General features: G+C 42.6%; 1 protein-coding gene across 2 annotated transcripts; it reads left to right on the top strand.

Moving 5' to 3' along the window:
* The first annotated feature begins 150 nt into the window (after positions 1-150).
* Positions 151-15,278, top strand: FLVCR1 (FLVCR choline and heme transporter 1). 2 transcript variants are annotated; one of them, XM_081186016.1, is made up of 11 exons: positions 151-565; positions 811-1,675; positions 2,896-3,040; positions 4,378-4,518; positions 5,282-5,349; positions 6,368-6,471; positions 8,637-8,747; positions 9,012-9,117; positions 11,279-11,390; positions 12,959-13,023; positions 14,081-15,278. In XM_081186016.1, the coding sequence occupies exons 2-11, from the start codon at positions 980-982 to the stop codon at positions 14,153-14,155; spliced, it is 1,623 nt and encodes a 540-aa protein (XP_081042142.1). In that variant the 5' UTR covers positions 151-565; positions 811-979; the 3' UTR covers positions 14,156-15,278. The 2 variants fall into 2 exon arrangements, with proteins under 2 accessions (XP_081042142.1, XP_081042143.1); XM_081186017.1 differs by having other exon boundaries at positions 151-1,675; positions 5,282-5,353; positions 6,372-6,471.
* The last annotated feature ends 131 nt before the right edge of the window (positions 15,279-15,409 follow it).

Genomic DNA, 15,409 nt, shown 5'->3' with positions numbered 1-15,409 from the left:
CACGTGGCCCCCAGTGACATGGAAGAGGCGCACAAGCCTCGGACGGATGGAGAGATGGGCCAAGCCCCGCCCCCTTTCCCCGAGCCCGGCCGTCCCATTGGCTGCGGAAGCGGCTCCGGCGTATCTGCCGAGGGGGGCGAGCGCCGTGTGCGCATGCGGGAGCCGGCCGCGAGTTGCTAGAGGGGCGGAAAGCGTTGCGGAGCGAGGGTGGGCGCCGCGTCCGTTGCTTAGCCCTCCTGGCCCTTCCGTGCTGCGGGGCAGAGTGGCAGCGGCGGCGGGGAAAAGGCGAGAGCCCCCCCGGGACAGAAGAGGGCTGGCTGGGTGGGGAAGGACCTGGGCGAAGGAGCGAGCGAGTGTGCTGGGCAGGGACGGGTGCGCGCTCGTGCAAATCCTCTTTTGTGTCGGAGGCTGGGAAGGGGAGCGAACCTGAGGCAGGACAGGTGGCGAGTAGGCGACCTTGACGTGTGAGGCGGGGGGGGGGGTCAATAGAGGCAATAAAAGGGGCTAGTCCCTTGGAGGACGGGGAATAATCCTGCCTGTGCCTGGGATAGGAGTGTGTGGGGGTGTTTTGTGTGCAGTATCTGTGCATCAAAGGATTGTGGGTGTGAGTCTGGGGCAGAGGATAGGAGTTTTGGGGCTGTATCTTTATTTTGGGGTGAATCTGTGGGGCAAAAGATAGGAGAGTGTGTTTTGGGGGGTCTGGGGCAAAGGATAGGAGTTTTGGGGTGTAGCTGTGTTTTGTGTGGGTGGGTGGGTCAAAGGATAGGAAAGTGTGTTTTGGGGGTGTGAGTCTGGGGCAGAGAGTAGGAGTTTTGGGGTGTATCTGTGGGGCAAAAGATAGGAGAGTGTGTTTTGGGGGGGTGACTGAGGGGAGAGGCTTTCTGGGTGGGCAAGGGGAGGCCTCCAGTAGATCACCTGTGTGTGACCTGTGGGTGTGTTCAGGGAAGCCGGCTTGAAGGAAACAGACCCAGGCTTGAGGATGGGTGGCGATGGTGCTGACATGTCAGAGGCAGGGGAAGGCGGAGAGGAGGGAGAGGGTGGGGAGATTGTGGAGGTAGCCTTGATGCCTCCCCTGCACCAGAACGGGTGCCTCCCTGGCAGGGAGACACAAAGGAGCAGCAGCTCAGCACCTCTGGTGTCAGTGAGCGATGTGGAGGTTGGAAGAGCTGTTGCATCCGAGGAGCACCCTGAGGCAGAAGCCATGCTCCCTGCTTCCACATCGGAAGTGAAGCTTATCCCTCGGCTGTCCAAGCGCAGGCTGGTAGTGCTGGTCATCTTCAGCTTGTACTCGCTGGTGAACGCCTTCCAGTGGATCCAGTACAGTATACTGACCAGTGTCTTCACCCGTTACTACAACGTCTCCAACTCTCAAATAGACTGGCTGTCCATGGCCTATATGGTGACGTACATCCCCCTGATCTTCCCTGCCACTTGGCTGCTGGACACTCGGGGGCTTCGCATCACTGCCTTGCTGGGATCTGGACTCAACTGCCTGGGTGCCTGGATTAAGTGTACCAGCGTCCAACCAAACCTGTATGCGGTCACGTTAGTGGCTCAGATTGTGTGCTCCGTAGCCCAGGTTTTTATTCTGGGGTTGCCCTCCCGCATTGCCTCTGTCTGGTTCGGGCCCAAGGAAGTGTCCACTGCTTGTGCTGTAGCTGTTCTGGGCAACCAGGTAAGAGGATGTAGAATGGAAGATGCTTGCGACAGGGGTGTGTCAGGGAGGGATGCTCATCGGGAGAATATCTGGAGGAATCATGCATTTCTAAGGGAGGAGGGAATCTTGAATGGAAAGGGCTAGAATTTTTGTGATGAGGGTGGGGTGGGAAGGCCTAGCAGTGTGTTTTGTTTGTGCCATGTACAGTGGTACTTCGGGTTACATACGCTTCAGGTTACATACGTTTCAGGTTACAGACTCCGCTAACCCAGAAATAGTACCTTGGGTTAAGAACTTTGCTTCAGGATGAGAACAGAAATCGTGCAGCAGCGGCGCAGTGGCAGCAGGAGGCCCCATTAGCTAAAGTGGTGCTTCAGGTTAAGAACAGTTTCAGGTTAAGAACAGACCTCCGGGACAAATTAAGTACTTAACCCAAGGTACCACTGTAGTTAGTTGCAGGTTGATGACAAGCAAAGCCCTGTCTGTAGTGGTGTGTCAAAGCAGCTTCGTCCATGGAGAATGATGTTTCAATATAATCGTAACTTAAAACATTTCTCCATGAGCTGTGAAAGACTTTGAAACTAAAGGCAGTAGCGGTCTCATTTCCATTAGTCTGCCTACCACCCCAATAATGGTATCCTGTGCAGCTTAATGTAGAACTGTTCTGAATTATACAAAAGATAAAACATTGTAAAAGCAGACAACAGCTTTACAATTTTAAAAGGGTGTTGACTACAAAGCTTCCATGTTTGCCTGTAGCATTTCTGAACTAAAGGCACGAAGTATCTAATGCTTTTTTTGCAGTTAAACCATGTGCTTCAATTAATTCTGCTGACAGAGAATGGTAAAGAAATTCAGCTGTACACTTCCAGTGATTGCAGTATCAATAAAATAGAGACGCTGGTATATTTCAAGATAAGAAATTTCAGCCAATGCCTTGATTGTCACCAATATTCAGAGAGAGGCTGCACCTTACAGAAATGCTAATATAGGATAGCACTATATGAAACATACCAATAGAATTGGGATCGCACAAGTTCTCTGTTACTACTGATAAATGCCTTGCATTTTAATTCAGTAATGATGCACTATTTAAACACTATAAGTGTAAATAAATCCACCAGGACCTGTTCCCCTTCAGGTTAATGAAGGAACACTTTGGTTTCAAACATGCTTTACTTGCAGTTATATGCATGTTTCAATTACCAAACCTCATTTAGGTTGCTTTTTCTTTACAGCTGGGCACAGCAATCGGCTTCTTATTGCCACCAGTTTTAGTTCCAAACACACCCGATGACATGGACCTCATGGGACATAACATCCGCATTATGTTCTATGGTACGGCAGCCGTATCCACATTCCTTTTTATACTAGCAGCAGTGGGTAAGTAAAACATATCTGTAAGCAGTTTTGTAAAAGCTGAAGAAAGCTTTCAAACAAAGCAAATCCAAGTCCGTCAAAGGCTATATAAATATCATAGATGAGGCGCAGAGTTGTCAACTTTTCCCTTTTCTTGTGAGGAATCCTATTTGGAATAAGGGAATTTCCCTTTAAAAAAGGGAAACGTTGACAGCTATGATAGGCTATGCTTGACAAAACATTCCAATCCATTAAAAAATGTTTAAATTGGAAAACAGTTAAAATAGCAAGAGAGTAAATATTTTCACAGTACATAAAAAATACTGTTTGGAATGCTTTTTGCCTAGTTACGAAATTATTACCTGATTCCATTAACCACCACCCCGCTCCCCCGCCCCTTCTAAAACACATTGCTCTAAGTTTTGCCTTCATGGCTATAGCTGCTTCACCATTTTCCTTTCTAGGGTTACCTGCAGATAAAAAAGTGTAGTTTGATTTATCTTTTTCGCTTAACTCCGGGAATAGGAATGGAGAAAATTCCAAAGTTTATGCTGGGCTGCTGTGAGACAGTCCTACTGGTCAATTCATTTCGTACTAGGTATTTGAAAGTATCTGCAGTGAGAATCTTGCCAGCTTCTACTTTGAAAGCCAGCAACCTGGATGCCTTTCTTTTTTGGGGGGTGCGTCTCTCAGAAATAGGGCATAGATAAAGGGGACATTCAGACAGAAGGAGCTTGAACTGAAGAGGAATAGAAGCAAGTAAATCAAAGCTCTGCTTAAAAGAGTACAAGTTCAATGCGGTAGTTAGAAATGAGAACTGGGGGAAATGGATAAAATGTTACACTAGCTGAGAGCCCAGAGCAACATCTTAGCAACTTCAATAGGAAAAAAAGTATACACTTTGGATGCAATGAAAATAAACAGTTGCACTACTTGACAGCGAAGGAAATCATGAGAAGAAGCGTAAAGAACAGATTGAACTTGAATCAAAGAACTTCTGCTAGTTGGGAAAACACTTAAAGCATCGTCTCTTTCTCAGATAAGTGTGTGCGTGTGTGTGTGTGTGTGTGTGTGTGTGTGTGTGTAGATCAGTTTTCCTGAACCTGGTGCCCCCTATACTGGACTACCAATCCTGTCATGCTTAACCATGGTCATGCTGGCTGGGGGTGATGGCTGATGGGAGTTGTAGTCCAACAACATCTGGAGGGGGCCAGGTTGGGAAAGGCCAGATTAGATAAATGATGGGAACGGTACACCCTGTGACCTCACCCTCATCTCATGATTTGCATGGTGCTAATTAATATTTTGAATAACAATAGCTGGTTTGCAAAACTTTTATGTCTGTGTCACCTTCTTCCTAGTGTTTAAGGAAAAACCTAAATATCCCCCAAGTCAGTCTCAGGCTGTTCTTCTGGATGTCTCGCCTGATAATTACTCCTACAAGCAATCAATGATCAACCTGTTCAGAAATGTTCCTTTTATTCTTTTGTTGATCAGTTATGGTGAGTATTTTGAGCATCTTCTTTTCATGTGTCTTGTATAACATAGTTGCGTAACGCCACCCCCACACGTACCTTACTACAGATTCATATATTAGGAGGTAAATATTTATGCTACTATGTACTATTTCATTTTAAAATAAATCAATAAAATCTAACCATTATCAATTTTAAATGATAAAAATGGGTGACAAGAAGCAGATGACAATATAACAATGTATTTATATAGTTTATTCAGTTGTTCAACAATTATTTTCTTCATTTAAAATTTTTCTGTACAATCAGTTCCATTTAGAGTCTATTAATATTGCTGAATACTTAGGTAGTATCTGATATTTTCATTAACTATTCCAAAAATGTTTTAGTAGATTCACACATCTTTTAAAAAACTTTTGTAAAGTCCACACCACATGTATACAAATATATTTAGCCTACATGTGGCAGCAAAGATTTATTGTTCAATATAAAATTCTTCTTTGAAAGTTCAGTAGAACTGTGTCATTCTTACTTTAAACTGGTGTTTTTTTCACTTTTCATGTACTCAAATAAAGCTTACATGTCTAATCAGATTATGGCCTTATACAGATTAATTAACTATGCTATGTTTGTAATAAACTAAAACAATATGAAGTGATAGAGCTGTTTTTTTTAGCCTTCAGATACCAATGATTCAAGTTTTCTCCTTTTAAAAAATAAAAATTAATTTTGCTTGATTTAATTTCAGTAACCATACCAGTACTTTAAACAGTCTTATTTCTCATTGCAGGAATTATGACTGGGGCATTTTATTCAGTCTCAACTCTACTAAACCAAATGATAATAACTCACTATGAGGCAAGTTTCTCTAGAATGTCTGTTGATTAATTTATTCTCTTAAAGAATTTCATGTCATGCTTGTTTCAGTTATCACTGTCAAATTAGGGTTGAGAGGGTCATTTTGCTCAGCGCTGGAACAGATCTGACCTAAGAAATTGGTGATTATATGTGTGTGTCATGCCTTGATGCAGTTTCCTGGCTGCAAACTAAGGGATAGTGCAATAGCACATAAGAAGAAAGGGTAGAATCTCTGTAATATTCATAGCCACAAAAGAGGGGATTGAGCTTCTTGGGGAAGTCTTAAAGAGTAACAAGTAGTTCATCTTCTGGCCTCTGAGAGCATCTCCCAAATCCGCTGCAATTTTAAATACTTGAGTAGAACCTGCTTGTTCCTTTTGTGATTTTTTTGTTCTGCGGGAGGCAGTGGAAGACAGGAGTGCCTGGCGTGCTCTGGTCCATGGGGTCACGAAGAGTCGGACACGACTAAACAACTAAACAACAACAATATATGGGGAGGGGGACCATTCCACTGCCTTTTCAAATTAAACCATTAAACACATTTTAAAATCACTGTGCTTATAAGCAAGTAGCCTGATTTTAAAGCTGTCATGGGATCTGTTAGAATCGGAAGCAATAAAAAACTCTGGTTGTGCAGTACGCTGGCAGGCTGCCTCCTGCTACCAACATTTATTTCACTGATTTGAGTACATTGAAATGTCTTTATAGTCTGGATTAACCCATCTGTGAAAAGCTCTAGCACAGGCTTCCTCAACCTCGGCCCTCCAGATGCTTTTGGCCTACGACTCCCATGATCCCTAGTTAGCAGGATCAGTGGTCAGGGATGATGGGAACTGTAGTCTCAAAACATCTGGAGGGCAGAGGTTGAGGAAGCCTGCTCTAGCAATTATTTTTTACACTTAGCTACAGCAGCGACGTTTACTTAAATTTTGGCTTTTCTAATAAGTTTGTATGCACATATTTACTGTAGTAAAGTGGGTGCTGCTTATAGATACTTACACAACAATGTTATTCCAAGGGAGAAGAAGTGAATGCAGGAAGGATCGGCCTGACTCTTGTGGTAGCTGGAATGGTGGGTTCAGTTATTTGTGGCTTGTGGCTGGATTACACCAAAACATACAAGTAAGTGTGCGAGTGGGAAACCATAGAATAAGGCTTAAAGGTAAAGGGACCCCTGACCATTAGGTCCAGTCATGGCCGACTCTGGGGTTGTGGCACTCATCTTGCTTTCCTGGCCGACATACAGCTTCCGGGTCATGTGGCCAGCATGACTAAGCCACTTCTGGCGAAGCAGAGCAGCGCACGGAAACGCCATTTACCTTCCCGCCGGAGCGGTACCTATTTATCTACTTGCACTTTGACGTGCTTTCCAACTGCTAGGTTGGCAGGAGCAGGGACTGAACAACGGGAGCTCACCCCGATGCGGGGATTCAAACCGCCGACCTTCTGATTTTTAAAAAACACTTCCGATAGTAGCTAAAACCCTTGCTGGTTAATATACAGCCGCCCTTCTGATTGGCAAGTCCTAGGCTCTGTGGTTTAACCCACAGTGCCACCAACGTCCCTAGAATAAGGCTTACTTTACCATAATTATGGGGTGAATGGTATGGATTTAGTTATTTTGGAACTTACTGAATTTTGGAGTTTGAACTGATGCTGATTTTAAGTTGGCCTACATCTGGTAGCTGCCGCGTTTTTATTCCTTCATGACTTAACATGTTTTAAATGCACGTGGGCTGCGATTTTTGTTTCATTTTTTTACAAAAATAAAATATCTAGTGCTGTCTTCACCAAAGTAAATGGATGCTACAAAAGCTATCTGGAACTTCCCACCATTAGAGAAGGGAAAATTAGTAAATAACCCGCCTCCCCATTACTTTTTGAGGCCTTCCCTCATATCTCCCTGTTGTTTCAGTGGTGGGCGGCAGCTTTGTGAGAAAGCCTGTGGTTGAAGTGTGGTCCAGAGAATGGTAAAGAGAATATTAAGTGAACTATTTCAGATTCCTATGGGCCCCCTATTTTGTTTACTGAATTATTTGTCGGGAACTAACGATGATGTTAAATGATAAGGAAAGGTGTACTGAAGCAATAAATAAGCGGAATTCAGTAACTCAACATATAAAGGGAGCTTGGAATGTCAGGAAGTAGGGTAGATTATGTGCTGCAGGACAATTTTAAGCTTTGAATAACGGCATGCAAGTTAACTTTTAAGGTACAAAAATATTTTTTGCTTACCGCAACCCAAGCTGATCAACATTTGCATGCGGGCTTGTGGTCAATGTATTTTTGGTGTGACTTGTAGCTAACACTTTTTCTCTATTAAGCTTCTTTTTTGTATGGTTTAAATATCATAAATTTCATGCCAATAATCTAAAGTGTGTCAGCCCCTTCCAAGAGGGACTTGCCAGACTTCCTTGAGAGAGAGATATATATAACACATTACTGCCCTATACCTGGAGATCTCAGGGTGGCTCACAGAAAAGATCACAGTGTATAAAATCAAAGTAAGAACAATAACCCAATAACACCCCCTGAAAAAGAGCCACATTTTAAAAGGGTATAGGACAGGCATAAGCAAATTCGGCCCTCCAGATGTTGTGGGACTACAACTCCCATCATCCCTGACCACTGGTCCTGCTCAGGATGATGGGAGCTGTAGTCCCAAAACATTTGGAGGGCCAAGTTTGCCTATGCCTGGTATAGGATGTCAATCAGGTCAACCAAAGGCTGATTACAAAGGAACATTTTTGCCTGGTGCCTAAAAGTGTATAATGAAGGTGCCAGGTGAACTTCCCTGGGGAAAGCATTCCACAGATGGGGAGCCACTGCAGAGAAGGCCTGTTCTCCTGTTGCCACCCTCAGGGCCTCTTGAGGAAGAGGCACATGAAAGAGGGCCTCAGAAGGTGATCTCAGGATAGGTTCAAGTGACAGGTTAAGAGAGCTCTTTGAGATGGCATGCATTTCTATAGATAATCAGTTGTCCCTAGGCCCTGCCTAACTATACTGCATTCCTGCATTGCTAATATTATTGGTGTTTATTGTGGTTTTTATATTGTCTGTATCCTGAGAGACGGGAAGGTATGTTAAAAATATTTTGACCAAGTGGCATAAGACTGTGACAGCCTGTCCTGGGACAAAGCAGGGAAGTGACAGGTTGTCACTGAAATGTATTGCTGTGCCTGTGTGTTTGAACTGCAAAGTAGCTTGGTTTAAACTGTAGCAAAAAGAATAATACTGATGCGATCTGAACTTGACAGCATTGTGTTTTCTTCTTACTCTGTTTACAGGCAGACTACATTAGTTGTGTACATCCTCTCATTTGTTGGGATGGTTGTATTTACATTCACCTTGGACTGTGGACACCTCGTTGTTGTGTTTGTGACTGGCGGAGTGCTAGGGTATGGATCCACAGATTAATAAAATGCACTGATGTATTATAATGCAGGTTAAATTAAATCTCTTAGGTGTTATTGATCTAAGCCATGCAGTGGACTTAAGTTACTTAAACCACCTGATTTCACTGGGTCTAATAACTTTTTGTTTAAAAGAGTTGCGAGCTTTCCGGTGCCCATATGTATTTCCTGTGGATTAAAAATAGCTGTTTTTCACACATGGTCTTCATAACAACTGTTGCTCATTTGAACTTTGGGTTTCTATGGCAGCTTCTTCATGACTGGTTACCTCCCCCTTGGCTTTGAATTTGCTGTGGAAATTACATACCCTGAATCAGAAGGCACCTCCTCAGGGCTTCTGAATGCTTCAGCCCAGGTAACAACGGGATGTTTTGTAAACTAATCTGCTCCAATAATTAATGCTCTGTTTTGAGTTCTGGTAGCTCTCTGTTTTGTAATCGGGCGTGATAGACCTACTTATGCAGAACCTTATGGATGCACGATGCAGTAGCTAGTATTTAAAGTGCTTTCAAAAATTGCGGCATCTTCCCTAAAAGGCAGTATCAGGCTCAGTGATGCACCGAGTCTGCAGTATTCCTGCTGAAAACATTGCGTGTTGCATGAGCACAGTATGGTGGCATTTAGAAACGCTAATGAATGAAAGCAGTGGAAGGTGCCTTATACCGAATGAGATCATTGGTTCACCTCACCCAGTGTTGTCCACACTGACTGGCGGCAGAATTTCAGGCAAGGGATATTTCCATTGCTATCTTGTGATGGCAGGGATTGAATATCGTACCTCCCACTTGGCAAAGAAGAAGCTCTGCCACCGACTTGCAGCCCTCCCCCATTTTATTCTAGCTTCCCTGTCCTCATGTCCCTGCCTTTTCAACTTGGGAGTGCAAGCTGGCTGTTTACTCAGCAAGCCACCTTCCCACTGGGATTGTGGGAGGATTGTAGAGTGCCCCCCACCTTGCACAGTTGCACGGATCTGCAGAGATGGGAGAAGCGCTGGGCTCCCTTTTCTAAAGGGAGACTATTCCATGCTCATCTCTGAGATTGGTGGGTAAATAAAAAAACCAACAAATGTGGAATGGAAGAAAACACAATTGACAAAGATCAGTGGACAGCTAATGTGGTACATAATTGATAGTATAGCTAGTATATATACCATATTTTTCGCTCTATAAGACACACTTTTCCCCTCCTAAAAAGTAAAGGGAAATCTGTGTGCGTCTTATGGAGCAAATGCAGACGGGAGGCTCTGCTTAGCGCTACCTTTAAAGAGGTACACTCTGTGCGCTCTTTAAAGGGAGTGGGGCTCTTGGGGGAGCCTTTCTCCCGCTGCCCGGGAGAGGATGTGCACGGCTATCCCATAAGCCAGGACAGCGCAGCGATCCTGCTTGCTGTCCTGGCTTCTGGCTTAGTCGTGTGCAGCCTCTTCTGGGCAGGGGGGGCCTTCATCCCGCTGCCCGGGAGGGGCTGCACCCGGCTATCCCATATACCAGAACAGCAAGAGGCTATCCCAGAAGCCAGATCCCTCTTGCTGTTCTGGCTTCTGGGATTCAGATTTTTTTTTCTTTCTTGTTTTCCTCCTCCAAAAACTAGGTGTGTCATATGAGGTGTGTCTTATGGTCTGGTGCGTCTTATAGAGCAAAAAATACGGCGCGTTGTCTCTAAATAGCATACTTAGAGAATGCAGAAGTGAAAAACTCTACCCCAGGTGGTGCAGTGGGCCAGTGCATCTGACTGTTAACCAGAAGCTTGGTGATTTGAGCCCAGCAAGGGTTGGCTGTGGGCAGGATTCCTGCATTTGAGCAGGTTGGACTACATGACCCTTGGGGGTACCGTCCAAATTTACAATTCTGTGATTCTATGAAATTCATTTCTGGCAGGCTCTTCTGCTGAGAAGGCTCCTACCTCAGCTTTCATAAAATCAGTAACAGGCAAGGCAGGCAGCCCTTGCCCTTAGGCTTACACTCTAAAAGACACAACCTAACAAGCAATACAGTGGTACCTCTGGTTGCGAACGGGATCCGTTCCAGAGCCCCGTTCACAACATGAGCAGAATGTAACCCGTGTCTGTTTGTGCGCGGGTTGCGATTCGCCGCTTCTGCACATGCGCGTGACGTCATTTTGAGCGTCTGCACATGCGCAAGCGGCAAAACCCGGAAGTAACCCTTTCCGGTACTTCCAGGTCGCTGCAGGACGCAACCTGAAAAGATTTAACCTAAAGCAAATGTAACAAGAGGTATGGCTGTAAGTGAAAAGGAAAGAAAGGCAAACTAGGGCACCAGTTTGTAGGAATACAAAATTCTTACAGCAACCAGCTCAAGTGAAAACCATCCAAAAGTGAAGAAAAATTTAGCTCGTCTCTCAGCAGAGCTGATGACCTTGCCCTGTTTCCTATCTCTCCCTCTGCTGCAACACAACCACTGTGAACAAACACCATGCAAGTTTTAACTGTGATAGCATTGTAGTGAAGATACTGTTTATCAAGAAACAATCTGAAATTCCTTCTTATGGTCTGTTTACAGATATTTGGGATTATCTTTACGCTGATTCAAGGAAAGCTCACAACAGATTACAATCCCCGTGCAGGAAACATCTTCCTCTTCGTATGGATGTTTATAGGTATCATTTTAACAGGTAACGAGTTGGCTTTCTTTCTCAAATTAGGGTATAAATGTATTTTCTTCTTACTGGAATAGTATGCAGTCCATCCCAAAGGCCTGATTCCTTCATATTTTATTTCTGTTTTATTAATTTGAAACATTTCTATCCTGACTTTCTATTAAACATACCCAAAACGTCTCACAACAATAACAACATGAACAACAATGTATCATAAAAGCAGCCATATGATAAAGTAAGATGGATGAAAATAATTAAGTCCTCAAAAGCAGGGGATTATCAATAAAAGTGATAAAAAACAGCTGGTTGCCTGGCTTTATCTATTTTAAAAGAGGAAAAATGAGGTGAGGAGGAAGTGGCCTGTGGGTAGCTTGCTTTTTTAAAAAAAGAGCTAGTAAGATTTAAGAGTGGGATGTGAGTAAAGAAAGCTTATTAGGATTACTGGCTGCCATCCAAACTATTGTGACATTTGTGACAACAAAGAAAACTAAATCTTCCTTTGTCTGATAGCAGTAGAAGTAAAATGTGCACTAAGAAGTAAAATGTGAGCAAGGTTATTAAATAGTTGAATGAGCAAGACCGCTGCAAGAGCATGAAGGCTCAGGAAGCAGTGAAACTTAATCCTGATTTAAACATGTCCAGCATGGTCAACTGGAAATAAACCTCATTAAACACAGTACATTTAAGTATATATGCTTAGGGTTGCTGTGTAAGTTGAATGCATCTTTACTTCTGTTCATTCAACAAATGGGCTTTTTGGTCTTTGTGTTTCTACAGTTTGGATCTAGACCAGGCATAGGCAACCTTCGGCCCTCCAGATGTTTTGGCCTACAACTCCCATGATCCCTAGCTAACAGGACCAGTGGTCAGGGATGATGGGAATTGTAGTTCAAAACATCTGGAGGGCTGAAGGTTGCCTATGCTTGATCTAGACTCCCCATTATAGGCTAGCGGTTCATAATTATTTGGGTGTGTATAAATTGGTAGATCAATTTAGCCAGGTGGAAATTAGTAATATGCAATATTAGTGTTTAATATCAAAGATAACAATATGTTTAGGGAAGTTTTTAATGACTGATGTTTTAATGTGTTTTTTATCTTTTGTTGGAAGCCGCCTGGAGTGGCTGGGGAACCCAGCCAGATGGGTGGGGTAGAAATAATAAATTATTATTATATAAATTATTATATATTCCAGCTCCTCCTCTTCCTGCCTGCAGCACATTAAACATGACATTATTATTATTATTTAAATGAAAGCTGAAGTTTTCAGAGTGCTGAGTCCTGCACCATTGTCAAATTTGACCTTCGTCAACATTTGATAAATGTGTTTCAGCATCCAGGGCTGTTAACTGCTGCATGTTTCAGCCTGGAACCTGTGTGAAAATCACTGTTGTAGACTGAGAAACAACAGCTAGGAATAAGGCAGGTATCATGTGGTCTGCAGAACAATCATGATGTTAGTCTTTTGCTGCAAAAGCAATAGTCTCATCGCACCTTAAAGACCAACAGAATTTATCCTGCAAAAATATGCACTGCAGTGAATGTGCTGGTATTCATATGCTTCTTTCCTTTCCTCCTTTTAGCTTTAATCAAATCAGATTTGCGAAGGCACAATGTGAATTCAGGGATAAGTGTTGACATTAAATCTGTAAGTAGTTTTAATCTTTTAATTTGCTGGCATAATCGACCACTAATACCTGGCATTCAGCATTAGACTGTTGAACACAATGTCATTAGAGTTCTGGCTGCTTTGAGTAGCAGATTTCAAGTTCAGCTTGCCATTATTTAAAAGAGCTTTGTAGTTGTAGTCCCCACCCCCACCCCAAATGACAATTTTTTATTAGTTTTCAATTACAGTCCAACAATAGCCTCGTTATAACAATTCCAATTTATAATACAACTATTAATACCAATCATTCAAATACCGAATTATATAATTTAGTTAAAGTGGCCCTCCCATGTGCCAGATTGGATGGTTTGATTATTTTCTTTTTTTCTGTGTTCCAAAATCTTAATTCGTTTCAATTACATTCCGGTCATAATAATAATCCCTTATACAACAACTGCAATATTAATAACTTCTATTTGTGTTGACACATTGAATGATTTATAAAACTGCAAGTGAGGAACTCAAACTATATCCTTGTTCTTCCTGTGCGTGGCAATTATTCTGTCTGTGGTGTTTCTGACACTGGTAGCTTATAATGGCCATGCTTTGATCCACCTACAAAAGAGAGAGCTGCATGGACTCGTCTCAGTAATATCTTAATCAAAGGAAAATGGTCACCTGTAAAGTAATCAAAACATCATAGAACACTGCACACAAAACAAGCAATCCAATAGCCTATCCCAAATCAGCTACAAGCCACGTAAAGTTAGAGAAGTCTCAAACTTATTCAGTGAGAAAGCTCAAAAATATAAGGCACTTCTGTCTTTGTGGGCTCACTTTGATACCCATTATCACCAGCTGAACCAGATACTAGAATTAATAATGCTGGTTTTAGGAGTTGGAAAAATTAGTGGCCCAAGCAATTGCTTTTTCCTTATATCTCCATTCTTCAGAATTTGTAAGCCCCCCCTACTCATATTCTGTTCAAGCTAGTTTCACTATTGATTCCTAAAATTACGATTATTGTAGCCTCAGAGCCCAGGCAACCCTGTCAAGAATGGATTGAATCAGCCATCAATTTTATTTTTTCTCACAGATGTCAGTTGACGGTCCTACAGAAGATGAACTGAGTAAAACCGCATCGAAAAGCCAGTCTGAATTAAACATTTAGGATGGAAGAAAGAAGTGCCAGATACTCATAATTTTCACGTTAGACCAAGCAGAAGCAACCTGACAGATAGAGAACAAGAACTGTCTCGAAGTAACGTGTTTGCAGTCATTATCATGCAGTACTGCTTATCTATGAATTCGAGATACACATACACTCTGCTGAAGGCACGTGTTAATTTTATGGCGACTTATTTATAGTGGGATTCTTAACTTTTATTTATTTATTAGTTGTGCAGTTTAAGATCTCCAATCTGCCATTCCTTTGTGGAAGCTGTGCAGTTTCAGCAGAGACAGAAAAACTGCAATCATAAACATACTGTGGGATAAGCACCTTTGAACAAATGCAGCAGGTCTTCTTACTTCCAAGTTAGTATGCATAGTACTGTAATGCAAAATAGGGATGGGGAAACTGTGGCACTTCAGCTTCCATTGTCCCTGGCCAGTGGTCATACTGCCTAGGGCTACTGGGAATTGGAGTCCAGTGTCATGGGGGGGGGGGGGAAACAGGTCCTGATCTTTGCTGCAAAGGAACTTGAGTACTGTGGCAAGTATGAATAAGTTCCAATTAAAAGCTGCACAACTAATTAATCCACACATCTTTTATATGAAGGTGTGCTCTTCAGATTAGCATGAATTAAAGGAGCATTTTAAAACTTTTTTTATTGTAAATATATTGGAAATTTTAATCCGCCACTTCTATAGGAGGTGGCTTTTCCTCCAGCACAAAATGCAGTATACTTAATTCAGTTTTTGAATGTGTTATACTGTAGTTTCTGTTCGCCATTTCTGTTGGCCTTGAAAGGATTTTAGTTTATGAAACCTCTTGTGTTTAAATACAGATGTGGGAGCTTCATAAGCTCATATTCTGGAAATATTTTACATTCTTTTTTTCCCTTTTTTTTGAGAGTCTGGATTTCTGAGCTACAAAACCAGATCCTCATCTGTCCAGATATTTTTCATTTGCATTTTGAAAATGCAGCTGTGTTTTTCTTAATGTTTGAATGGTGAGAAAAAGCATTGCCAGACCATACAAAGGCACGTACTTGCAGCCATTCTTCATTTGTGTGTCTGTATGTTTGTTAGTGAAAAGTAATGGGCAAATAAAAGTATTGCAAGAGCACAAAGTGAATGTTTATCTACTGCTTCACCTGGTTAGAGTTGTGTGCAGGTTTATAATATTGTGCCTTTTCCTGCTGAATCGTGTAGCAAATGAATCAGGCCTCAGATTTGTGCTTCATGCCCTCTTGTGAAGCTA

Source organism: Podarcis bocagei, assembly GCF_964188305.1.
Source record: "Podarcis bocagei genome assembly, chromosome: 3".
Lineage (NCBI taxonomy): Eukaryota > Metazoa > Chordata > Lepidosauria > Squamata > Lacertidae > Podarcis > Podarcis bocagei.
The sequence above is the reverse complement of the archived record's forward strand: the minus strand, read 5'-3'. Positions and strand labels throughout refer to the sequence as shown.